The sequence below is a fragment of the Gallus gallus genome, chromosome Z (assembly GCF_016699485.2).
Source record: "Gallus gallus isolate bGalGal1 chromosome Z, bGalGal1.mat.broiler.GRCg7b, whole genome shotgun sequence".
Lineage (NCBI taxonomy): Eukaryota > Metazoa > Chordata > Aves > Galliformes > Phasianidae > Gallus > Gallus gallus.
The window spans coordinates 54,265,682-54,292,359 of NC_052572.1; the positions used below are offsets into that span (position 1 = coordinate 54,265,682).

Consider the following 26,678-nt stretch of genomic DNA (forward strand, 5'->3'; position numbering starts at 1 on the left):
CAGCTAGAGGGAGCTATAGGTACATAAACTCCCTTCCCAGATTTGTATAACACTGTTACCTGGATATTAAAATCAAGCCTATAGCCAGAGGGAGCTGTAGGTACACATACAGTCAGCTAGACTGTACACTGAAAAAAATGAACTCGCAAAGTCTGGTTTCTCCTAGTTCCTCATCTCAGTACCAAATAGCTGGAGGTGTTACTGCACTAACAACAAACTCAGCTGGGCTTGGAGGAACAGTAGCAAAAAATCTGGTGTAACTTGAAAACAGCTAGAATGACCATTGATTGAAATCTGGCTGAGTTCTCTCCATAATACTCAGCATATATTGCTCTGACTGCAAAGCAGAGCTCTTCCTCGTTTAAAGGAGCACTAGGGTCTCCTGAAGAGCCCTGCTTTCAAGGCTTTACCAAGCAGTACTTTAAAAGGATGCATCCAGTTATAAAATGCTACACTATGACCTCAAAATATGTAATGAGACTCAATTCTGCTAGCCTGAGACCTCTTTGGAAGTCGTTGTACAACCGGGAATCTAGTCACCGAGTCTGGAACAGCAGCTGGAGAGATGTGGAATGACTCCAGCATATGACTTGAGATGGTCTTGGCAAAGCTGATCAGTACACCTACAAGATACTTCTGACAAAAAGAAGCCTCAAAGTGCTCCTCAGCCTCTTGTTAGGACAAAATGCATGCAAATTAGCCCCATCCTTCTCAAGACAGGCTCTCTCTTTCCTCAACTCATATGCCCCTATACTATTTCAATTCACTGGACATTATCTGACTTCCACAAACACAAAACCACACCCAGCCTGCAGTTAAACTGCAAGAACTGCAAAAGTGAGCAACTGCTGGTCACTTTAATGAGTTGTAACTCTTTTTTTTTAGAATTTTGACATGAAACGTTTGCTTACCTGACAGTAATCAATTCCAGTAACCAGTGAATTCGAACTTGTTCAATGCCATCATGAGGAACAGAAGAAATATATGCAAGGTTCATCTCTTGATCTTTGCTTAAGTCAAATAGATCAGCAGAGCTGTGAGGTAAAGGAGGGCTTTGGAAAAAGGACAAAAAAAGAAGCAACATATTACAACAATAGCTATCAGCTCCACTGGGTATCCAGAACTCTGTATGTTAAGCAAGATCTTTATCTGGCTTAAGGAACACTGTCTTAACAATAGGTGAAAGTGAAACAGAGCTTTATGTTTTCTGGGTCTAAGGAGCTACACCCATGATATGGCAAAGCAGAACACAAATCAGTGCATCTCATTGCCACACTCAAAAGAAAGTATTACAAGCAGTCATTGCTCCTCAGGCAAGAACTTCAGTCAGAGGTGGCCTGAAGTAGCCATGCAATGGTGATCACTTTACTTCTAAGTAACTAATGATAAGGAAAGTACAGTGACTTCTAGGCTCTGGAGCAGGAGCCAGGTTTGCCCAGGACTGTGTTAAAGCAAATACTGGGTTGATATTCCTTCTGAAGTCTACGCGCTGACATCAACCCTTGCCCTGCTGTGAAAGTTATATCTGTGAGAAGTAGAATTAGACTCTCAGAGTTTTTACATTCTCCATCACTCCTCACCTCACCTTGAAGCATAAGAAAGCACTGGAGTATGAAGCTTGACATTTCTACAATTGCTGTAAGCAATTTAACATGCTCAAGGCATGTTAAATCGTATAACAACGACCATATTAATATTACTTCAGTGTCTCATTATTTCACCATAACAAAGTTATGCTTGGCCTACTGTGATGTCTCCTCTGATGGGTAGATCAGACAGGCTCCAAATTTACTACTGCTTCCATGCTAACAGATGGGTCATGTGACTTCAAATATCTCTTTTTCTGCAGTAAGTTTTACTCATTACTCTTTTCTGCCAGAACAGAACATGTTCTCTGCAACGACTCCCAAACTTGTCTGTTCAGCCACCGTCACTGGTAGTAGATACTGGTGCTGCTAATGGTAGCAGCATCTTTGGAGTCTATGATTTCAACTATGCTGCAGATAGTCAAACTGTCATCTTTTCCTTCCCTACTCTCTCTACAAGTTAATCTCACATCCTGCAAGGATGCTACTGAATGAGCCTGATACTGTACAATCTTCTGTGCCCAAAGGCAGAAAAACCTGATCCCACCTGGAAATAGACTTGATACATCCTAGTAAAGACACAGTCTATCTACCACTCCATCTCCTGCATCCCTATTAGAAAGCTAAGTCTTGGCACATACTACATCCCTGCAGTGTTTCATGCAAATCAGCCAGCATATGAGAGCTCTTCTATGCAACTTCACTAGCACACAGGGCACTTAAAATACCATCTCCCAGAGATTGCTTCAAGTCACACATGAGACCGAGAAGCTACTGATTCTACTCTGACTAGAAATGTACCAGCCATCTGGGTGGTTTTCATTGTTCCAACGGATATGGACAATATTAACTGCTAGATTTTGAAGGAGTGTTTTGCGATTGCACTGAGATTCAAACTTGGACAAATGCACAAATGCAACTAGACAGAAATCAAGGCATAAAGCATTCACAGGCTTTGCCCATGCTGAATAAAAACGCTGAAATTCACACTGCTGGAGAGAAACCTTATGACCATGACAAGACAGCATGGAAAACCAGCATTTTTTGTTTGTTAGTTCCAGTTCCTCTTCTGAATTGAAAGCACACATTGATAAAGATTTTAAATCTCCCAGGCTTCATTATCTGCTGATCTCCAGCTGCATACGTGCCCAACAACTGGACTGAGAGTGGCTGTTCAAGGGATCCTTCAATAACAGTGCTGGCCCGGTATTACAGCATCATTGAATAGCTGCTGAACTGCTCGATAGAGCCACTGCTTCTGCTCCTTGGTCTCCTCCCTGACATCCTTCTCACATTTTCAGTCTTACAAAATGTCTTTCACATACTTAGAAGCCTGATTGTTTCTTGGCTGCGGTTTAAATGAGATAAGTGCATTATTTAATGCACCTCTTCTTAAATGTTTTTTTTTTTTTTTTTTTACCTTGCAAGTAGAAATTAAAAACAAAAGATGAAAATCCAGAAAGCTCAAAGATTTAGATTAACATACACGAGCTGATTTTAGGGCTTGTTCTGTTTTTCCACTGACACGAGAAAACACTGTAAATTTTTCCTTTTTTTTTTCTCAGATTTGCCTTAAGCACTGTATTAGAAAGCTCACAACTTCCTTTCAAACCTAAGTGCAGGCTGCTGATTTAAACCTGCTGTGACTCTCTGCCTTACCACTGCTGCTTAACCCACTGCGTGCCTAAGCGGCAGAGAGCGCAGTCAGTTGACACTCGGGCTGAGGAACACGCTGCCTCTCGCTTTTGACCTCGCACTGAGAAACCCGCAGAACAGGCAGGAAGGGCCGTGAGTTCAGCGTCCCACAGCACACGCTGCCGGGAGGCAGGAGGGAGGACGTGACGTGCTCGGGGGGGCCACAAACAGCGCAGCAGCAGCAGGGCGGGCGCTGCTGACCGGCCCACCCTGCGACGCAGTGTTTTTACACCGTGACCCACGGCGGCAGGCCCGGCGGGAGCGGGCTCCTCCGGACAGGCGGCGCCGGGGCACACCGGGGATCCTCTGCTTCGGGCGGGCTACGGGCCGACGGCTCCTCAGCGCTTCTCGCCCGCGGCACCGGGCCCGCAGCCGGAGCCCCGTCCCCCGGCAAGACTGCGCGCTTACCAAAAGCCCGTGCTCCTCCAAAAGTGCCGCAGGGGCCGCTCGGCTCGCCGGACATCCACGTACACCACATACGCCGCGGAGCCCGCTCCGAGCTGCACCATCAGCCAGAGCAGCAGCCCCATGGCGGCGCGGGGAGCGAAGCCGGGCCGCGGCTCCGTGCCGCCAACCGGCGCCCGCCACAAACGCAGCCCGGACGCGACGACGAGAGCCCGCCCACCGCGGGATTGCCGCGGCTCCCCTCCCCGACGGCGTCCGCCGCCTGCGGCGCTGTGAGGTGGTGGGAGCGGGGCGGCGGCCTGCAGGCTTCAGAAAGAGGGGAGTTCCGTTCCGAAGTGGCCAAAAAGCCGAAGTTGGTTTTTAAAGACAAGATGCTGAAAGAAAGTTCCGTCCGTTTATCCAGGAAGCCCTGTCCTTTCAGGAACAGTGTCAGGCGTGCTGTAGGAAGTGCTGAAACACCGCCGTGCCATGGATGCAGGCAGCAGCGTGAAGCCTAAGATGGAACAGAGGGCTGAAGACGTTGTGAGGGAGCTTGCCCTGCAGGGTGAATGCTCTAGAGGGCTCTATTGGCATTTTATAGAAGCATCTGTCAGAGCTCAGGGAAAGACTCTTCTCCAGGAGCCTGCCTTTTGTTTTGGACAGTTTTCCCCAAGGTGTACTCCTTGCCACATCAGCCACATCAACCCAAAGCTGGGAGTCAGAAGGGAGGACAAAAACCCTTGCCAGAAGAGAGACGGACAGGGAACTTGAGGTGTCTCTGCATCAGTCCCAGGTTTCACTTCCTGTATCTGAGAAAGCAACAAGATTTTTCAATGTTCATTTTCTGAAGAGCAGAAAATCTTTCCTGCTCAACACAGCCACCCTTGTGCCTCCTGCCGTGGCAAGAAACCAAAGCAAAAGGAGTTCCCTGTGGTGGAACATCATATTCCTCTGTTCCCAAAATATCTACAGGGAGAGCAGAAGAGGCCAAATGATTTGCTGTTTATAAACCAAGGTAGCCAACTGGATCAACATATCCATGGATGCATTTGCAGGCCAAATGCCAGGTTGCAGTAATACCCAGTGGCCTACTTTGCAGCACTAGCACTAGCACATCTTCTCCCAAGAGCAGAGCAAATGCCAGGGTTACAGGAGGCAACTTCCAGCAAACATTTTCCCAAGCGTAAAAGTTTAATTCAGAACTGAACACATATGCCCACCTGGGAGATTTTGCATCGCTAGCACTCTAAGACAAAGGGCAGTGGAGATGATGTCTTGAAACAGCCTTCTTCTTTCTCCTTGCACAGACCAGGAGCTCTTCTTGTCCAGAGGCATTCCTGAGGAAGCACACAGGTATAAGAAATGGTGGGAGAGTGGAAAGGAAGTAGCAGGGAATCAACTCATTTCAACAAGTATAGGCTGACCATTCCCCACCTAAGTGACAGCTGCCTGCCCAGCATAAGTTCATCCAGTGCCTCAAACTGGGCAGATGAGAAATGTCACAGCATGATACTTCAGAGCTGAGTCATTTCTTGTCATGTAAACTGTTTGATCCCCATTGCTTTCCTTGCAGCAGTGTCCTTTGGGAGGACAGACACATCAGTCTCCTTCACAGGAAGCAGTTAACTCCTCCAACTGCATTAGCTTTGTCTGTCAGAAGGCATATGGGCACCATGAAGGAAAGCAGTGCACTGTGATTTGCTTTAGGGGTTGTTCAGTTTAAATACCTCCTCATGATTGCATACAACTTCTTATGTAACAAAGATGTCTGTCGATCAGAAATATATATATCCCAACTGGAATCTTATCAGCACCAACAGCATGGATCTTAGTGCTCCTTTTCTCACAGATGGCTTGTTCTTAAATCTCAGTTTATGGCACTACTGCAACTTTCCCCCAATCCCTGGTGAGCTTTGTCAGCCCTGAGATATCCCTTCACCTCATTCGTTCATCAGCAGACTGTGGAATGAGTACTTGAACTGCAGCTGTCTATTGCCTTTCCTTCAATAGAGCAGTCTCATGGTTTTTTTCAAAACCTGTGCTGATTGCAGAAAGACATACTGTCTGCTTCATGGTGCTGATCCGCTTGGCTGGTTCTTGCTTTTCTCCTGAACACCAGTGATCAGTCCCAGCTAGAAATGGAATGCAATTGAGAGGCACTGAAAAGCTTGGAGATACCTGAAAGATTATCTGGTCACCTCTTTGAGATTAGCAAGGGTTTGATCAGTTGATTAGGAGAGGACATGGTGTTTTAGCCCCCTCTGTAAGCTGGGATATAACATTTCATCTCCAAGGTTTCAGCATCTACTTCTTTCCTGGTGCCAGAATATCTTTTTGTTTGTTTATTTTTTCACCAGCTTTGACTTTTGGTCTAAAGATACACTTCTGACAAGTTTTGGCTTTCACCCAAGTGGTTGTAGTCCAGGGTTGCTCAATAATTGCTTTTGCCCAAAGACATGAACCTTATCATACAGATGTTGCTGCCTCCTAACCCACCTTGGTTCAGTGTGACCCAGGGAGTTGCTTTGCTGCAGTTTAGCACTGCACATCTATTTTTGTTTTCAGGTGTAACCAGGTACATATGATTCTGTAAAAGGCTTTATAATTCTATATAAGGTTTTACATTAACCTGACAGTACACTGTTTCAGGGCTTGTACTGGCCCAAGCTTGTTTTAACTTTGGTAACTACTGTTCAGTGATCAGGTCACTATTGTCTGAAGTTTTTCACCTTAGTTATTGGAATACCATTCAGTGTAAAATGTGTCAGGGCGTGGCAAGGGCCAGCTGCTCCCTTCAGCAAGGGAGTGCTCTTGAATCACCACCTCTTGAATCAAGGAGTAAGGCAAACGCTGAATTAGTAGGGATAAGATTGACCCACAGACCCAGCTATCAAGCAAATTCATGGTGACAGAGCAGTTTTGAGGTCAAGATGAGAAATCAGTCCACAGATCAAGGCCAACAAGGTCCACGGCTAGATGCTGGCATAGCTTGGTTGAGACCAGCACTTCTACAAACTAGCTGGGATGTGGATTGAAGGACCTAAGTTCCTGACCCTGAAATGGTTCTCCTGACCCATGGTTTTGCACTTTAACACAGAAGGCAGCTGGCAGCACACAGCTACTCCCACAGTCCATTCCAGCGGGATAGGGAAGGGAGAATTGGAAAGGTGAAAATGCAGGAACTTGTGGGTTAAGGACAGATTAATACATTGAGTAAAAGTTGTGCATGCAAGCAAAGTGAAAAACAGAATCCATTCCCTTCTTTCCATCACCAGGCAAGTGTTCAACCATTTCAAGGAAAGCAGAGCTCCATCACATGTAATGCTTAACTGGGAGGACAAGCACCATAACTCTGAATGTCTCTCCCTCTAGTTTGCCCATGTATGGCACTGACATTGAGAAACAGCCTGCTTTTCTTGACAGGTAGATTGCACTTTGGCATCTCTTTGGCTGGTGGAATAACTAGTAAATTCAGTTACTGGGAAGTTATGTAGATGAATACTCCTTCTTTTCCTTTAGCCTGTGTTTCCTGGGGTCCCTGGAGGTCTTTTTTATTCATGAATAATGGGGCTAATCCTCCTACTGCGCAAGGACCTCCAGTAGTATTTTCTAAAGCATAAGTGTAGGCCAATTTTCCACCATGTTAAAACCATCCTAAGGGCAACTTGAGGTAGGCTTCAGCATAACTTACCTCCTGGGTCTAATTACAGTTTAATAGGGCTGTAATTTTGTTAAAATCCTACGGGCTGAGGTACAATTCATGAATTCAACACAGTCCTTGACACAGAAGGGTGCCTTGGACCTTTACATTCAGCATCCCTCATCCTCAGGGAGAGGGAGATGATTGTCTCCCTCTACTCAGCTCTTGTGAGGCCCCATCTGCAGTACTGCATCCAGGCCTGGGGCCCCCAGTACAGGAAGGACATGGAGCTCTTGGAGCGGGTCCAGAGTAGGGCCACTAACATGGTCAGAGGGCTGGAGCACCTCTCCTGTGAGAAAAGGTTGAGGGAACCGGGCTTGTTTAGCTTGGAAAAGAGAAGGCTCTGGGGAGACCTCATTGTGGCCTTCCAGTACTTGAAGGGAACATATAGACAGGAGAGGGAATGGCTGATTACGAGGGTGAATAGTGATAGGACAAGGGGGAATGGTCTTAAACTGAGACAGGCGCAGTTTCAGTTGGATATTAGGATGAAGTTTTTCACACAGAGGGTGTTGACGCTCTGGAACATGTTGCCCAAGGAGGTTGTGGATGCCCCATCCCTGGATGCATTCAAGGCCAGGGTAGATGTGGTTCTGGGCAGCCTGGTCTAGGGGTTGGCGACCCCACACATATCAGGGGGGTTGAAACCCATTGTGGTCCTTTTCAACCCAGGCCATTCTATGATTCTATGATCCTCTTCATTATACCTGTAGTTGCACAGTCCATATCACAGATGTTCCCATAGGTTGCATTTGTCTCTATGCTTTTTAATATTGTGTACTTTTGCTAAACTTTTACAGGGGTGGGGAACCTTACTAGGCAGGAACTGTACATTTCTGCCTCTAATTTTCCCGAGTCAAGATAAAAGAAACAATCACTTCCTTGGCTAACGTTTCCCACAAATTCTGGCTCCTGCAGCAGTAAAACCTGTGAACCACTTATCATAGTAGACCAATTTATCACCACCAGAGTCCCCACAATCCAGAACCTTATGATTCCTGACTTAACTTAAAGCACAAAGGTCCCTCTTGTTTAACACTCCATCCTAGTGATGGAACTGGCTTGATCCTTCTGTGATATATCCACAAAGTGACTCTTTCAATCCTGACTGTCATGTAGGTGATGAGTAGAATCTGGAGAGGTGCAGTCCCTGGGTTGGTATTGATGCACAGGAGCATCTAAGCACAGCAGCGCGCTATGATGTATGTGCAGGGAGAAAGCAAAAACTTCCCTAAAGAAATGACATATTCCATTAAATAGCATTTTCCTACAATTTCAGGATCAACTCTGGTTTCTGTTATCTAATAAGGTTACATATATTATTTTAAAAGGACTGACATTTTCTTTAGTTCTTGGCTGGATGCATATCCATAGCAAGGCTAAGGGTAAGGTATCCAGTCATCTTATCTGAGCCTCTTGACAAACTTTACTCATTTGTCTTTTTAAGCTTTGATTCATCCTTCCTACTTTCTCAGCTGATTGTAGTCTCCATAGAGTATGGAGATCACAATTTGTCCCTATTTCTTTAGCTAGGTTTTGAACTGCTGCTGCTATAAAGTGTGAACTCCTATCTGAAGATAGTCCTATAGGTACCCCTCGGTATTATTACCTTAAGTAATGCTTCTGCTACTTCTGTGGCCTTCTTGGTGCAACAAGGGAAAGATTCTGGCCAGCCTGAAAAAGCTTCTGTCATTACTAAAAGATACAAATACCCATTTTGCTGTGTTAACTCAGTAAAGTCTATTTGCCGATAATGGGATGTTTTTGTTACCCCCTGTGAAGGTCTTCAGAGTAAATGAGGATTGTTCTTTAAACACAATTCACATTTATTTACTACACTTTTGGCTATCTCAGTCATTCATGCACTTAACTCTTGTACATTCAGCACTCCTGTCATTGCTTTGCTTACCCAGTGAGTTTCCTGATGTGTTTATCAGCCAATTCATGCATAATTTCCTGTGTGACTATTTACTTGGTGTGAAGAGGTCATCCACCATCTTTCTTGATGTTTTTGGGTGGTTTTTTTTTTTTTTTGCCTTCAGTAGATTAGCAAAGTGGTCCTCTTCTGATGTGTATGGTGAGCCTTTCTGTTTCAATCTTTGGATTTTCTCCAGTAGGACCAACAATATTTGACTCTTCACAGCTTCCTTCACAGCCTTATCCACCATCTGTTTTCCTGTATTTACTGGATTGTTTCCATTCTGATGTGCATTAGTGCATGACTGCCACTGCTTCAAGCAGATCGATAGCTTGTAAAAGTTGTTGACCCATATTTGACTGGGGATTCTTGAGATGTTAAAAGTCCCTTTTGTCTACAAATGTGCCCATGAGCATGGAATACCCCAGAGTCAAACTCTGAATCTGTCCATGTATAAACAGTTCTGTCTTTTGACAGTTCTAGCACTCTCAGTAAGGCTATGAGCTTTGCTTTCTGCACCAAAGTGTTAGACAACAGAGCTTTGGCCTCAGTCATTTCCTTAACTGTTACCACTGCATTTCCCACTTTCCACTTTCCATCCTGCACGAAGTTGCTACTATCTACAAACAGGTCCCAGTCTGCATTTTCCATTGGCATCTCTTTCAAATCTGCTCTGCTGGAGTACGTCTGGTGGAAAATGCTGTCGGTGCTAAATATCTGTGCATTGAGAGCATTGATGCCTCTGAGGATGCAGTGTTCTTTCTTTTCCATGTTATGTACTTGTTTCTCAGGTGTGTTCTGGTGCTGGGTTTGATGCTAGCATGCGCTCCCTTTGTACTTAACTCAGGAGGCAAATAAATCTGACAGATTTTATTGCTGGTTGTAAAGTTGTGGGTTTACTCCACTGCTTCTGAGGGAACACTCACTCTGTATCCAAGTTTCAAAGTTTATCTGGGAACTAATAAATACAAAGCAGAATTTATTAAAAAATCATACAAAAATATTCCTTAGCTGAGATTAGACAACCATCGTACAAGCATTGCTATCTTCCCCTTTGTAAAGAAATCAGGGTGCCTGGGACTCAGTGTGATACCCACTTTCTGCGTAGGGAGAACTTATCTCTCCCCAATTGTCGTAAAGACAACTGTAGGCTAAGCTTAAGGTTGAAGAGAAGGAGCAGATTATAGGAATTAAATGCGTTACCAGTCTTAACTTTGTTTTCAGAACGTTGCTGCTACTGTAACTGAACTATCAGTAGCTATCTGCTGTCATTTTAATTAGAATGTGGAAATGTGAAGACATTAATTGACTGACAATAAAGTATGAGTTCTGCATATAGTCTGTGTTCCCTTTTGCCCATAACAAGATTTTGTTTATATTGTAAATGGACACCAGACACCAGAAAGGATGTCTTTGATTTTACACAACAGTCATCTTCCATACCTCTATTATGCCTGTGGTCTTGTATAGAGAATACAATTTCTGGTAGAACATGTCTGTGCTTAGGACATACAGAGGGTAGGGAGATGATTTTCACAGTGCTCTCTGCTAAGTGCATGTAAGAGAAGCTGAAACACTGGAAGAGTATTTAGCACTCTTCTTTGTCTCTGGTGCAGAAGCAAAAGATTTGCCTTTTGCTGCAACCTGTATTTACAGGGCTTTCTTGGGGCAGAACATTCAGTGTCAGCTCCTGTTGCTTCTGCTCAGGAAGCCATCATCCCTAGAGATTTTCAAGAACCGTGTAGACGTGGCACTGAGGGACATGGTTAGTGGGCATAGTGGGGATGGGTTGAAAACTGGACAGGCTGATCTTAGAGGTCTTTTCCAACTTTAATGATTCTGTCGTTCTTGCTGTCCTTGACAGGGAGCAGCTACATGGCTTTTCCTCATATCTGTCATGGTCTAGCACATTTCAGGCAGCCAGTGGATTTGTGTAGATGGTTCCCTCCCAGGTCAGACTGCACTATTTCCTGGACCACGTTCTGAGCCATACTTTATTTTTCAAATACAGTGGGTGTCACAAAGATGCAGAGCTCTGTCCTGTTATTTTTACTTCATTTTCTTCTCTGCTCTGCTCAGCAAACGTATTCTACTCATGTGCAAATAACCTTTCAGCTAGGAGAGGAAAAACACAACTTGTTCCCTCTGTTCCTCACACTTCTGGACGGGCTAAAAAAATTGGATAATCAAAGAATTAGAGGAACATGAGTCTTCAAAAGAGCATTGCTACCAGGAGCCAGGTTATGAACGAAGGGAGGAAAATGTTCCCACCAGGGTAGAAGAGAACAAAATGCCTGTGCAAGGACTAGTAAGAGCCCTGTTTGCTTGGCCTGCCTAGGAGACCTTGTGCAAGGGAAATGTGATTTTGTTCCCAGTGCAGCAGCAGATGAAGCTTTTATACCTTATGCCTGTCAAACACTTTGGATCTACATGAGGAAAGGAGCCAGAAGTCCACAGGTCTATGATATCTTATATGTACTGGGTCCGTATGGAAGAACACTGTGAATCTGTTATGTCCTCTGAAAGCACCTTTTTTTCTGCATGAGTGGGAATAGCTAAAGATCAAAAGAGAAACTTTCAAATCCTATGTACTGTCAGTGAGAGTAATGTGTACTAGCATTCGAATAACTTTTATCAGTGGATCTTTCACAACAACACATTGCACTTTCTGGCAATATATAAAAGTTGAATTCAGACACATAGCTGGACAATAGTAATTTCTTGGTCACAGTTTGCAGTTGCTCCTAGTTGTTAGAGAACTTGTGTCAGCTTCTGTTTTGCAGCTGTTCCAGAAGGGAATATTCGTTATTCATCTGTCTGTTCTTGATAGGTCACAATGTCTGTTAAGCAGAATCCAACAGATTCTTTTGTGAATTAAAATGAGTGTTGTCGATGTTTGGGCTGACAGCAAGTTTTGGAAACCTGCTGACTGCATTAATGTTTATTATGGTTTATAGTTTAAGCATTAAGTCCAAGTTAGATGCTAGTCAAAACACTACAAATTTGGGAACCAGCCTCAAAAATTGAAAGACACAGGATTTCCAGTTTTCCATGTCCTTCTTCCACAAGACATGTAATGAAACTGACATTTTTGTGTGCTCTGCAGAGATGCAAAGGCAATAGGAATAACAAATCACAAAGTTCTCCGGAGAAATCAAAATGGCTGCTGTTTGGGTCCTTTGAAAAGCTTTCATTGGCTCATTTTGTCTAAACAAGTCAGCACAACTGTACTCAATTAAACAACACTTCCATTACAAAATGATTTGCCATTTTGACACTACGCATATCCTTAATTTCCACATCAGACACCCTGTGGCCATAAGATGAGCTCATGAGGCAACCTATCAGAAGCTGCTCCACTTAGGAACTGTTTCAATAATTGAGAATGTAAGTACTCACCCAGCACTGTGCTTCTGAAGCCAGTTAAAGGGAATTGAGGGCATTGTGCCACTATCTCTTTCAAAACAAGGAACGAAGAAGTTTTCTTCTGCTGTATGACATTCTCATCTGTAGGTCTGTATTGCTTGTCATCAGTCAAGACACCAAAGTTCAAAAGTAGTGGCTTTGGTTTGTGTTCTACTGTTCTCACAGCAAACTTACAGTTTATCACTAGTACTTTTTTTCTCTATATTGTATAAGCCCTAATTAATATTTAATTCCTTACTGAAGTCTTCCATTAGGGATCCACTTTATTTCTGGGAGGCATAGGGCCATCACAACCAACGTGTATCATTTTTTTGACAGCTTTATGGTTCAACTGGAACAATTTGCAGAGCTGTCCATCAGTATCTTCCCCGCAGCTTCACAGCTCTTCTATTTTAATCATGGACTGCAGAACAAAGCAGAGTAACAGGCCCTTAAGTCAGACTTAGAAACTGAAGGAATAGAGTTCAGAAGACCCACTGCAAACATTTTACCTAATAATTTATTAATTTGTTTTACTTTATTTTGCAAGGCTTAAAACTAATGTGTTAAAGGAAGAGCTACGCTTTAGAGACATTTCAGCACTGCAGGACTTGAAGTATTTCAACGTCATGAGTTCATCAGATCTCTGCAAGTAGCAGCACTAGTCATCACTTCTACTCTGAAAAGGAATAGGGGATGACGAAGACCTGTGTTGTCCTAGTGTGGGCTGGACAGTGCTCCATGGAAAGTGGTTAGAAGCATTCTTGCACCTCTGAGCGTCTGGGCATCATCTGGTGGTCAGGAGCAGGAGAGGACAGAAGACATCACAAATTTCAGCCACTGGGTACTCCTGCAGGCAGGCTGCTTTCAAAATAGAGAAATATCTGTGCTCTCTCTCCTCCAGGGCTGTTACACAGAACAATCTCTAGCCATTTGTGAAACTGCTGTGCTCCTTATTTGTATTCTCCAGAGGTCTGTCTACTGCTTGCGTACAGTCCTCAGGTATATCATGGCTGAGGTTTATAACAGCCATTTACAGATCAGATGATAAATTAATGGTAACAATTTGAATCATAGAATCACAGAATCATCTGTGTTGAAAAGAACCACAACAATCATTGAGTTTCAACCCCCTGCCTTGTGCAGGGTTGCCAACCACTAGACTAGGCTGCCCAGAGCCACATCCAGCCTGGCCTTGAATGCCTCCAGGGCATTTGCAGCATCCTCTCCACTTCTTTGCCATTCCATATGATTGTTTGGGATACTCATACCTTTGCCAGTACTTCAGACAACTTCCCAAGGTAGCCTACCCTTCTTCAAAAGATTAATGACCAGCTCCAGGGCATGAACTCCTTACCAGCTGTCCTGGACTCCATAGAAAATTTAGTATTGGCAGGAGGAGCCTGCTAAAGCACAGAATGCATGCATGTGGAAAGAAAAACTTGTGATTTGCACTTAAGAGTTGTATTCACCTTTAGCCTGATTCTGAATGAGAGAAACAAGTTCTTGAAACGACATGTTCATAATGGTATCCAGGCTAAAGCAAAATGGACTTCTGCACTATGCTGTTCTGTAGCTTGAAATATTGTTGCTACCCTTGCACTCAGGTTGTTTAGCCCAGTGATGAAGGTGTAGACTACACTTGTTACTAGGTAAGTCATGGGAAAACTTCTCTGGCATGGTTTTCCCATTTGTACAGTGGTGGAATGGATGTGCTGAAGTTATCCAAGTACTTCTTTTCAAGGAACAGAACTGCATCTCTCTCAAAACAATAAATAAACAAACAAACAAATTAAATTAAAAAAAAAACAAACATGAAATTCACGTGATGTATTAAAACAAATGCAAGGTCATCCAGCTTCAGGAATTTGCAGATGCTTCCAAAATAGATCTGGTGGATTCTTTTGCTCAATTTAGACTTAACAAAAAGTAGAGAAAGTATGAAGTATGACGGAGTAATCTTAGATTTTTCTGTGACAGTTTGTGAGTACATGCTATGAATGTAGTAAAATCAAGATATGTGTATTGTGTTGGCTTTTTTTTTTTTTTTTTTTTTTTTTGTTATTATTAGTTTAGTTTAGTTGTCACAGATTCACAGTATAGTTTAGTTTGGCAGGGGCCTCTGGCTCTATCTGCTCCAGCCCTGTTCCAGCAGGAGCACCCAGAGCAGGGTGCCCAGGCCTGTGTTCAGGTGGCTTTGGAAGAACTCCAAGGATAAGTCTCTGCAGCCCCTGTGAGCAACCTGCAGCAGTGCTCCAGTACCTTCGCAGCACAGAAGTGCTTCCTGATGTTCAAAGGGACCGTCTGGTGTTCCAAGTTGAGTCCATTTCCTCCTGTCCTGGAGTTGGGCACCACTGAAAAGTGCCTGGCTCTGTCTCAGGGAGTTCTTCTCCCAGTCCGTATTTGTACCTGAGATTACTCCAACCCAAGTGCAAAACCTTGCACTTTGTTATGTTGAACCTCGTTAGGCTCACACTGGCCCACCTTTTGAGTTTGTTGAGATCCCCCCAAGCCTCCTCCAGGCTTGACAGTCCCACCTCTCTCAGTCTTTCCCCATAGAAGAAGTACTCCAGTCCCTTCATCTCTCTGATGGCCCTTAGCTGGACTCTATCCAGTGTATACATGTCTCTCTTGCACTGGGGAGCCCAGGCTTGGATACAGAAATCCAAGTGTGGCCTCACAAGCGAGGGCATGGGAAGGATCACCTCCTTCAATCCACCAATGATAATTTCCCTGATGCTGCCCCAGATGCCATTAGCCTTCTTTGTGGTAAGGACACATTGCTGGCTCTTACTCAGCCTGATGTCCACAGGGATCTCCAGTTTCTTTTCTGCAAAGTTGCTGTACCCTCCCCAAATTAATTATTTTGTTTTTAAGGGAAATTACTTTGAAAAATTCTGCTTACCATACAGGTGGCTTTGGCCTTCTCTGAATTACAAGGCTTCTAGCTAGCTTAGGTTAGGGCGTCCTATTGGCTTGCCCAGTTGCATTTTATTTCCAGCAGATGCTAGCTGCCATTGCTGCTGGCTCCTCATAGGTCTACTCAGAGAATTTTACTCTGTTCTCTCCTGTCAGGCTGCAGCTCAGTGACAATGTATGTTAGACAGGCACTGACACTTGTCTTGCTGCTGACTCTTGCCCTGGCACCAACTTGTTGTGATGCCCAATGGAACACTGCTGGCACTTGGCACCACTTCTTACTGTTCATCATGTTTTCAATTCATCTCTGCTTTTGCGGCACTGGAAATTTCCTGCTGAATTTTCACTTCTGAAGCCAAGGGAGTATCCTGGCAATTTATATTTACCTTCTTCACCACTTTTGTTTCAAAACAGCTGTATCCACGTATGGATGATGGTTAAGCTGCTTGCCCCACCCTGTGCAGTCCAGCTCCACGTTTTGCAGCCGTCAGTGTGATACTTCATCTACATTCTTCCCTGTGCAGTTAATGTGGGCTGATTAATTATTCATATAGATGAGCCATGAGCTCAAGTATGACATATGAGCAATATTATAATGCCTCAGTGTGTAACAGGAAGCTAACATATGACCTGCTTCACATACTCACGTATGCTAGAGGCCTGCAGAGGAATTGTCATGTTTTTGCTCACTTCTGTCACCTACTGTTTTATCCTTGAAAATAATACAACTCTTCCCATCATTTCTGTAATTCTGCCTTAATCATAACAAGTTTGAACATTTTCTTTGTTACTGTCTATGTGGCAAATTTTGGGGGAAGTCTGGTGATACACGCGTACAGCAAACAAAGTCTAACTGGACATAGTCAAAGCATTATTCTCCTATTTTCCATTCCCAAATGAAAAAAAAAAAAGAGGAAAATGTGTGGAAGTTGTGTGACCTTACTGAAGCCATCCAGAAGGTAGACTTCAGAGAACGAGCTTAGAGAAATCCATCTTCCTTCACTAATGACAGAAAAATCTTTGAACTAGTCACCTAGTTCATAGTTAGCTAGAGTTGGATGAAGTGAATCCTCTACTAAGTAGTTTATCTGCTTTTGCCTAAAACAAGTAGCTCTGCTTATGAAACCTAAGATAATATTGCAAAGGCTGTGACATGCCAAACATTCCTCACTGTCAAATCTCAAGTGTATGCACAGAACTCAAAGCCTGTCCCCTTAACATATCACCTTTCTTAATTAATAATGGCACTACTTGTGTTACTAAAATAGATGATTTGCATTTCTTTCATTTCCTCTCTCAATCACGGTGCTCATTATAACATTGCGGTTATTCTCATTTTTTCCTTCCAAATGCTCCCTCAAAACACAACAGGGATGATTTTTGACCATAATGGCATCAGGTTTTCTACTCACACTTTTTGGCCAGAGGCACAAGAGGTATTGATGGCTCTGTTTGTCCTAGAAATGTCTGAACTCATAGCATTCACAAAACCATGCAGTAAAAGAAGTGTACAGATCTCTGTGGCTTTCAGACTGGCATTTAACAAAAATAAAGCATTGCAACATAAAGAAGAAAGTCAACTTCTCTGTTGGTCTTCATGCTTCTCTTACAAATACAAAGATGTCCACAGGGGAGATACACAAGTCCACCAACCTCATAAAAACAAGATCTCTTACTCACCCTGAAGTACCGATCTGTGCTTTTTGTGGCAGAGTTGTTGTTTCCTTAAAGGGACTGCTTTTCACATAACAGAAGGTGGATTTTGTTTTTCTTGCATTACCAGAAGATTCTGTTATTGATTTGTCATCCACTTAAAGGGGAATGGCCAGCTCGTCTCCTTTGGCACCTTGGAAGTGCTCCCCCTCCATATACAAACTTAAGCCATCACTAAGAGGTTAAAAATTAATATAAGTCAGACCTCCCAAGGTAACAACATGTTCAGGAGCACCGGCGCTTTGGTCAGTTATATTGCAGTGTCTTTGTTCTTTGCCCCTCTGCAGATTTATAATCCACCAGTCTCACGGCTCTCTGTCTCAGTGCACTTTAAGAGCCATTAATTAAGTAATTACTAAAATGGATTAAAAATAATTTCAGCTGAAGTCTGAGTTTTGAGCCTAGTGTTTCTGTTTGCAGGAAGATGGTACTATTTTCTAAGAGTAAATAAAGTATTCTCCCTGCTTGTTATGTAAATCAACCAAAAATTGAAACATTTTACAAAATAGATGTGTTGTGATGAGATTTCAGGGGAAGATGTCACTGTGCTGATTGCTCTCCTGAGGCTGCTGTAAGTCACTACAGTCACAGAACACTCCACCGCATCACCAGCCCTGTCAGGGAGCCTAGGTTTGAGTGAATATTTATTTTCATCATTCTGAGCTTTTGTTTCGTACACTGGTTCTGGTTCTGTAATTAATGTTGTGTGAAATTAATGGGTCTTGTGAAAATGTTCATGCTTTTCTGACAGGCCAGAGAAATGGCTCAGAAAAATAGCTCTGAGCCATTCAGAACAGCACTGCTGAGAGATACTGGCACAATCTGAGTACAAGCTCTGTGGCAATAGCTCACTGCAGAGTCAGTTTTAGAAGAGAGATAACACTTTTCTTTTCCAAACTGGAGAGAAGTTACCAGACATTTGCAGTGGTTTCCTCTGTAGGAGAGAAGCATTCCTTGAGAAGAATTCTGACAGCGTTCAGCTGGAGAGAAGTCCAAGCACCTTTAGAGCGCATCCCTGTACACCATTAGTCCCTGCTGCTCTGAATTTGCACACTTGACAGATTTGAGGCAAATCTAAAGAAGAATGTCTACCAAGTTCTTATGCCCACATAGAATAAGTTCTGACTTCTTCACACCATTCATTTTAGTCCACTATTTCTCAAGATCATGCGTTTGTTTTTTGACAGAGGGGCTCCTGGTGATCATTTTCCAGTGAAATCTGATGCAAAACAGTGCTTCATTTTCAAGTGAAATTATAGTTTTGAATATGTATTATCATGAAGAAAATATTACCTTGTGGATTGCTATTCGATATTTGTTGGCATTCATTCTGACAACGAAATCTTCAGCTACTCCAGTCATTACAGGACTGCATCTTTACCACCCACTGGCTGTAAGAAACATCAGAAACTTTTGGTGACCTGTTGAGAATGTGGATTGAAAGGCAAATATTAGGTTCTCCCAGAAGTGTGTGTGTATATATATATATATATATATATATTTAATTATTATCGTTATTATTTTTATTATTCCAGAGTAAGAGTACGGTCTTTAAGAGCAGAAAGGGAATAAACATGGTTAAAAAAAATACCATTAATATTTACTGACCAGAAGGCGTCAAAAATACTCACACAAAGCAGTAGAGATCATACTGAACAAGAAACTTTCTTGAAGACACACTGGGCAATAAGAATATGGCACAGAGATTGGAATGCACAGGATTACTTAACCTTCCCTGCTCCCTGTCTCATTTTACCAAAGATGAAAGAGTGAGGTTTATCACGTCTTCATATTTTCCTTCAGCTTTTTTTTCTTTTCTTTTCTTTTGCAATCATTTTGACTGATGTGCAAACGATGAGTTAGACTTCCACTGCACCCAGTACATCATTACGGATCTCCTCCAACATCAGCAAGATAGATACTCAGGTATCAGATCTGGCAAAAGCTTTTCCCTCATCTTCTGAGAGAAGATCAGTTACTGAGGAATATCAGGACACCTGGCCTGTGTGCTGCATTCCTGAGGTTTCTATTTCAGGAGAAATCAGCTTAATGAGATATGAGTGGATTCAGTGCTTATTGCCACGTAGCCAAGCATTTGTTCTTGCTGCTCTATGTGATAGGAAGAAAGTTTTCAGGAGATACATCTCTTTATATCTATTCTGCTTGTCCAAATATTTGATCTTCTTCCTACTGCATGTTCTGGGAAAAATCTGCGAGAGAGTGCATATTTGACTGACTTCTTGTATGATGATTTTATTTGCTACGTATCCTGCCAATGAATAAAGCAAAAAAAAAAAAAGTTTATTTTGTTCCAGGTGGCTTTGGAAGAACTCCAAGTTCCTATGTTTTGTTTTGTTCCTATTCAGACAAATGTTTGTGTTGACACACATTCCTTTCTGTTTTCTCACTGACTCTTAATGGGCCAATTTACAATGAATTTTTAAATATTCAGGTTTATGGAAATTTGGTGTGAATCAAAAGCTGTATGAAGGTAAGAATCCAGATGAGATTTCCACTTTTCTCAAGTAGGAGCAGCAGACAGGTCATCCTTATTGAGAGATCTCTCTCTCTCTCCTCCCCCGTTCGCATTAACCCTCAATTTGGCATACTCCTGTCTCCTGCCTAGCTCCGGCACACACTGCTTTGTACTTCTTAGAAATCTCAAGGATTTCAGGAGGAATGGTCAACGTTGTTCGGGTTGGGAGGCTTAGAGACAAGACATATCCGTAAGAAAGATCTCTTTGGTCTTCATCTTCACCAGTCAGCACGTTTCCCTTGTAATACCCTGTGATCATTTTTTGATTATCTCATGCATACCAGTTCAAAGGCTTTTTTTCCCCCCCCTCCTCCAGCTTCCAGCCATGAAGTTCTCCACAGATTTTAGGATTTCTTTTGGAACACACACACACACACACACACACAGATCTGCAAAAAAACATTTGTTAAGTAAGTCTGAAAACTCAGTCCACAAGAATATGGGCACAGAGGAGTTATTCAACCAGCATATGAGTTTATCCTTGACTTATGAGGGCATTGCTATGCTTGTTCTGAGTGGCTCAACACATGATGCACGAGCAACCTGCTCCATGTAATCCTATATTATTTGATGAATTCATAAGGTCTAAAACTCTGCTTCTGCACTGTTATTTTGAACAGCTTAATATTCAGTTCATTCTTTCAAGAAAAGAAATATGGATAAGGAGAAAAACCAGCTTGATACTTACATATGAAGCCACGTTATCTCACATTATCTGTTTTATAGGGACACCTACAAAACACATTTCCATGCAACATTCTCTGTGGCATGGAACTCTTTAATTTCCCTTCATCCTTTCTAAGCTGCAGAAATTTAGACCTTCAGGTATTCTTTACTTCACTCATATTCCATCCTCTCTTCTGCTCAGTCTGGCCATTTATCTTTCATTCCAAAACACCTATCCTTTCTAGTCATCATATTCATTGCTAGTATATTTCCCCAGGAGTATTGCTGCTTTACCCATTATCCTCCGTACTGGAGCAGGACATTAGGAAGATCCACTACTGTAGCAATTGGGCAGATCAATATGATGGGAGGATCAGCAAGATAGAAAGGTGCTATAAACGAAGAGAAGAAGATTGCTTACTTGTATCAGAAGATTCCAGGTTTGCATGGGAAAGCAAATCCCAAGAAGGGATCACCAGAAAGAGATCCTTCCCCAGTGGTAGTCAGCCCTTAAGTGGGGTCTAAGAGAGGTGCAGCCAGGCTCCACCCCATCTGGTCTCACAGGTGAATTGCCTTCACCTGTGCTCCCAGGGCTGACCCGGTCCTGTCCCCAGGTGCTCAATCAGTGGTTCAGGCCGTGACTCAACAGATCCCATACACCTACATTCACTGATTCCAACAGGGCATCATTTCAGGAGAGGATGTCAGAGCATCCTCTTTCAATGATTCCTTTTACACTTCTGCTTGTTTTTTACATCTACTTATGTCTTAGAATTTAAATGTTGGCTATATTACCACCCCTGGAGACATAGCAAATGTCAATGTAGGATTAAGTTGCTTTACATTATTGATGTTATCATAACAAAGTGCATAAATAAATGATTATCTACTGGTTTATCTGTTATATCCTTTCAGAGCTGCTTCAAAATATGTCTTGATTTCCATTTTGGTATTAAAGAGCTGCAGCAAACGTTAAAGTATGTTTGCACAAAAGAAAGGTATTTATATCAGAGAAGTGTGGGATTACAAATTTTGCATGTTGAAACACATTCCCAGGACTTTCTGCCTTAATGAGTGTAGTAGAAAAGCCAAATAGAGATTAGTGATTTGGGTTTTAGTTTCCTTAGAAGTGATCGGGTTTTGTCAGCCTAAAATAAGTCTCTATCTAATTACAAGAAGAGTTGTTCCAACCTGAAGGTCACTGAAGCTGAAAAGAGTGATGCTATTTGACTCACATATACAGAGTAAGGTGCATCAAGGATGTTGCCATCAGTGATGTTTTGACTTCAAAAAGGTGTTCTAACTTTAAAAAGATGGATCTCTGTCTCACACTCTGGGTACTGCATCACCTCACTGGGCACCCTCCTTAATGTACTCCGCTATTCAGCATGTAATGACCGCCTCACTATCAGATTATCATGGTTTTATTCCTTTAAAACAGAAGCACGAGGAAGAAGGGACTGTACCATAGAGCATACAACTGAACTGAAGAAATTCTGTTTTTGCTAAAGCTTTGGTGGATGCAGGATTCACGGCCTCTTCCCACCCATCACGTAAAATGCCACTCCCAAAAATGCCTTCATGTAAATCATCTTAGAGCATGGGGCACTGCATCTGCATGCAGTGGCGCCCTGAGTTCCATCCACATTCATGCTCCACATCTCCTGCTCTCTAAAAGCCTCCAGCCAGTGACTAATGGGATCAGGGAGCAAACACTGATGGCATTTAAGGTCCTAGAATAGGACAGAGGCACAGCCCAGGGTTTGCACGTGGCTTTGCTGCAGGTAGTGCAGGAAAACCATCCCTGTGAATGCACTGCTCTATGTGAGACCTGTCAAGCTATGCTGTACTCACATTTGAACAAAGGGTGATGGCCTGGAATTGCTTCTGTGGTGGTTAGACATCTGCCACAGATGCAGCAAAACTGTATTCCTAACATTCTTCTGAAAACTGCTTTACAGTGCAAGATCACCAGTAACTTGTGCTGAGTGCTGAGTGCAGGAGTCCAACAAAACACGGGATCCTAACTACACTCAGCATGGTACTAACACAGACTAATAGCAACCGCCTGCCTTGATGAGGCCATAATCCTCACAGATGCAGCAGGTCTGTGCAGCATAGTAATACAATACTTAGGCCTTCAGCACCCTCAAAAGAGCTGATTCCACAGAAGAAGAATTAAGAAAGTAATAAAGTGCTGAAAAGCTGGATTTCCAGGTGAATCACTTGGAGAAGATATGCCCAGTTTTATAAGGATAGAGGTGACAGTCATGTGCACGTGCAGCGTAATGTATTAAGAGCTGTCTGAGTTCTTGTCTCAGTTTGAACATGAGAGAGGCTATTTGCGCATCTGCAGAAGCAAACATATGCTTGTGCTCGGGGCTATATGTTTCAGTGGTGGGGCACTATGGAAGGTAAAGTGGGGTTCAGAGAACAAAATATTAGCGAGAGGGAGTACAGAGAGAAAGAGAACGGTATCTACAGAGGAAAAGAAGGGAGAGCTAGAAAGACAGATATTGTAGCAAGCCTCATGCTTGTAGAGGTGGAAAAAAGGAAGAGCAAGTAACAGTAACAAAAAGGGGCAAGAGATGGAAGTAGGGAAGCAGAGTAGGCAAAAGCTGGACATGAGACAGCAGTGTGCACTTGCCACCCAGAATGCTAGTGGTATCCTGGGCTGCATCAGCAGAGGGGTGGCAGCAGGGAGACAGAGGGCACTGTACCCCTCTGCTCTGCCCTTGTGAGGCCTCATCTGCACTACTGCATACAGGCCTGGGGCCCCCAGCACAAGAAGCTGTTGGAGATGGTCGAGAGGAGGCCACAAAGATGCTCAGAGGACTGGAGCACCTCCCCTGTGAAGACAGGTTGAGGGAGCTGGGCTTGTTCAGCATGGAAGAGGCTCCAGGGAGAACTCTCTGTGGCCTTCCAGTACCCATGGGGAGCTTATAACAGGAGGGACACTGACTTCTTACCTAGGCAAGAAGTGATAGGGCAAGGGGGAATGGCTTTAAACTAAATATATATATTTAGAATATGTATATATGAGATTAAGGTTAGATGCCAGGAGGAAATTCTTTACTCAGAGGTTGGTGAGGCCTGGCACAGGCTGCCCAGACAAGCCATGGATGCCCATTTAACCCAGATACGTGTTTGTAGATATGTTTACTTCTCACAACCAATTCCTGTTGCTTGGAAGAACAGAAAGTTTTGGAAATGCCCAAAGAATTGAATGTGGGGTCAATTTGTTTTCACATTGACTTTAACTATGTTATTGTTCTTCTTCTATAGGCACCGTACTTGAACTGGAGCATGTATGCCACAAAGCATTCCAGCCAGTAGCAGGTGTCCTCTGCATAATTCTGTGAACTACAGTGCACCACAGGCAGCATAAATTCAAGAAGGAAATGTGAGCTTCCCTGGATAATATGAAGGAATGGCAAGGTTATAGACCCAGACGGTTAGCATTGCTCTAACAAACACTGCAACTTGGAAAAATCAGACACAAAGCAAAACAACTTCCTGCCATTTCCACTTTTTATTTTCTTGGAGAGTGTTGGAAAAATGAAAATGTGCAGGACAAAATCTTTATGCTGAAACCCTTACTTTCACATTTAACTACTTCACAGAAGAATTCATATCTAACTTCAGCTTGGGGATGCTTCATAGCCATGCCTCATTGCCCCTCACATTTAGTTTGCTGCTGCTTTTGAGAGGTGAGGCTCGTTCCTGGCACCAAAATGCTCTTATGGTGTGATTTCCCTACCTTGTCAGTTTTCTCCTGAGGGAAAGCTCAGCTCAAACTTACCTCCGGCAACAGCAGCACCGAACTGGATCCAGTAAGCTCTGGAGCAGGTTTTCTGCTAGTAACCTCCAAGACTGCCTTTTCATCCCTCAAAATTTGCCACGGGCAACTTTGCTCACTTCCAATATCAGTTCTATCAGACAACTCATTCTTAAGTCTCTTTCTTCCACATAGACCTATTCCCTTCTACTCGTATTTTAACAACTTGGATAGAAGGCATTTTGATTTCACCTCCCGAGCTGCAGCACTGCCTCTGTGTTGTGCAGCAAGAGGGGCATCTTTTCTCCTTTCATGGCTTTTCTTTTCTTCCCACACTTATACAACAATGTAATGATGGGAAATCAGCAGCAGCTCTGTTTTGGTCAAAGCACTCATCCCTTTGCTCAGATGTGTTCATGCTGTGCTGAGCGCACATAAAGGAGATTCTCTGTCTGAGCACACGCACGCAGACACACAAAAATCATAGGAAAATGGATGGTGTGAGCTGGCTTGTCTGTCAGGACAGAATTCAGCACACTTGGTTGTTCCTGTCAGATGCCCACAGTAAATCTATTTGCCTTTATATTTACTTGCCTGGCATGCTGTCAAGCAATTCCAGCACATGATGCACTTCCTATTTCAAGGCTCAGATGTCTGTTCTGGTAGATGCGTGTATCCATTCCTCCTGCTGCAGAAACAGTCCTTGGCGAGAAGAGTGAAGTTGTTTCATCCCTGAATATTTTGACAGGCTCAATCTGGTGAGGACCAAGCAATAGTTAAAACAGATGCTTTTGAGTAAGCGTGTTTTAACTCAGCACGTGGAGAGCCAGGAGGATTCCTCCCCCACCCCACAGCCACGGCCACCCTGCCTCTCTCCTTCCCTCCTTCTCCTGCACTCTCACACATTCCCCTAGAGGCAAGGGTGCGGGTGCCTGGAAATGTGAAAGTCACCTGATAGGATGCTCCCGCTCCCATCTCTCCGCACAGCATAAGCTCTTCTCTCCTGGTGACCGTGGAAGCAACTCTGCCAGGCTTTGCTATGCTTAGCAGACTGCAGAGTTTGCTGCAAATGCAAAACTGAAGTCCATCTTTGCACCTCTTACTTACCAAGGGGCTTCAGTGTCTTCTTCCTTGCAGTTCCTGGCTTTCCCCTAACCTCTCTTCTCGAAAGGAAGGTCTGTTCTGTTTCTGGCGATGCATCCCAAGAGGCGGCTCTGTTGGTGTCTCCCTGCTTCTGGTGCATGGGCATTCATGCTCACATCCTTAATTGCAGGTAGGCTGTCTTTGATGTTAGTCTTGTAAAGTATTTTCTAGCCTCTGTTTCTGTTTCTATGGAATGAATTCAATTCAAAGCTTCTACTGTCTATTCCTAACTTGAAACTTGTTAAGATTTCAACAGCATTTGTTAGTTTCCATGGGTAAAATTCTTCATTTTATTCTGAGAACTAATTGAGGAACCGTTAATTGCAAACAATGATGATAGAGAAGCTCTCACAATTTTGCTCGATGCTTGCATTTTGCCACTGCTTTAATAATGCACACTGAAGGTGTGCGCATTCTGTGCTCACACCTCCAAAAGTGAGAACTCAATGCACTTCATTCACTGCTGTTTGTGATCTGTTTCTGGCACGGTGATTTCCATGCATCTCAGTGAGTTTCGGCAGAATTCCTGCTCTTGAGTCACTCTTCCTTTTTTGAATGCCTGCAGGACCAGGGACATTTGTGAGTTACAGCGTTTATATTAGCAGAGCACAAAGGCACTGTCTTAAAGCAACACCAGAAGGATGAGCATCTGCCACTGGAGTATAAAAATGAGAGGCCTAAGTATTTCCCTGCTTCTGTTACTTTAAGTCTGTTACTAAGCCAGTGGGAAAAACTCAGACTGAACATGATTTTAGACTCATTGGCTTTAGATGTGAGACTGTGGCAGGAAACCCGTGTTCCCACAGCAGGGGACTTCTACTCGCAGCCTGATGGGTGGCGATAAGGAGATCTGAAAAGGAAACTGCAGTTTCCTTTCTAAGTGGCACAAAACACAATGTTCAAATATCCGAATTCTGCAGACATTCGTGTCTCTCCTCTGGGAGTTACAAAAAGGATGGAACAAAACGCCAAGTCGTGCAAGCTCTACTGGCATATTCTGTCACAAATGAGATCAGCAACAAACAGAGTTTCAGCTTTAAAGAATGATAATCCTCTGAATCTGAGCATGCTTTGTTAATGCGGAAGGTTCAAAACCAAGGAAAGAGTGGCCCAAGCATGAAAATACTGTTGTTTAGAGTAAGCGTCTTCCTGTAGGACATCTGTGAGATCACAGGCCAGAAACCACATGATTTAATCTTTCCTTTTAAAACCGGAGTCCTTTGTTTCAAGCACTA

General features: G+C 43.3%; 2 protein-coding genes across 7 annotated transcripts in view; one reads left to right on the top strand and one right to left on the bottom strand.

Moving 5' to 3' along the window:
• The window catches only part of IDUA (iduronidase, alpha-L-), a 50,893-nt gene extending 47,004 nt beyond the window's left edge, over window positions 1-3,889 (bottom strand). The window contains exons 1-2 of the mRNA NM_001031433.2: window positions 3,690-3,889; window positions 912-1,052 (exon numbers count right to left, since the gene is read on the bottom strand). Coding sequence (NP_001026604.2) covers window positions 912-1,052; window positions 3,690-3,811 — 263 coding nt within the window. The 5' untranslated portion in view covers window positions 3,812-3,889. The remainder of the gene's footprint in view (window positions 1-911; window positions 1,053-3,689) is intronic.
• The window catches only part of CHRNA6 (cholinergic receptor nicotinic alpha 6 subunit), a 30,815-nt gene continuing 7,672 nt past the window's right edge, over window positions 3,536-26,678 (top strand). For 2 of the 6 annotated variants that reach the window (XM_025144691.3, XM_040655452.2), the window contains exon 1: window positions 3,536-5,018. Coding sequence is in view for 3 of the 6 variants with exons in the window: in XM_046905272.1 (XP_046761228.1) it covers window positions 25,495-25,573 (79 nt within the window). In the remaining 3 variants the exon portion in view is untranslated. Of the gene's footprint in view, window positions 25,574-26,678 lie in introns of all 6 variants that reach the window. The other 4 variants (XM_046905272.1, XM_046905273.1, XR_005842616.2 and 1 more) reach the window with 4 other exon arrangements.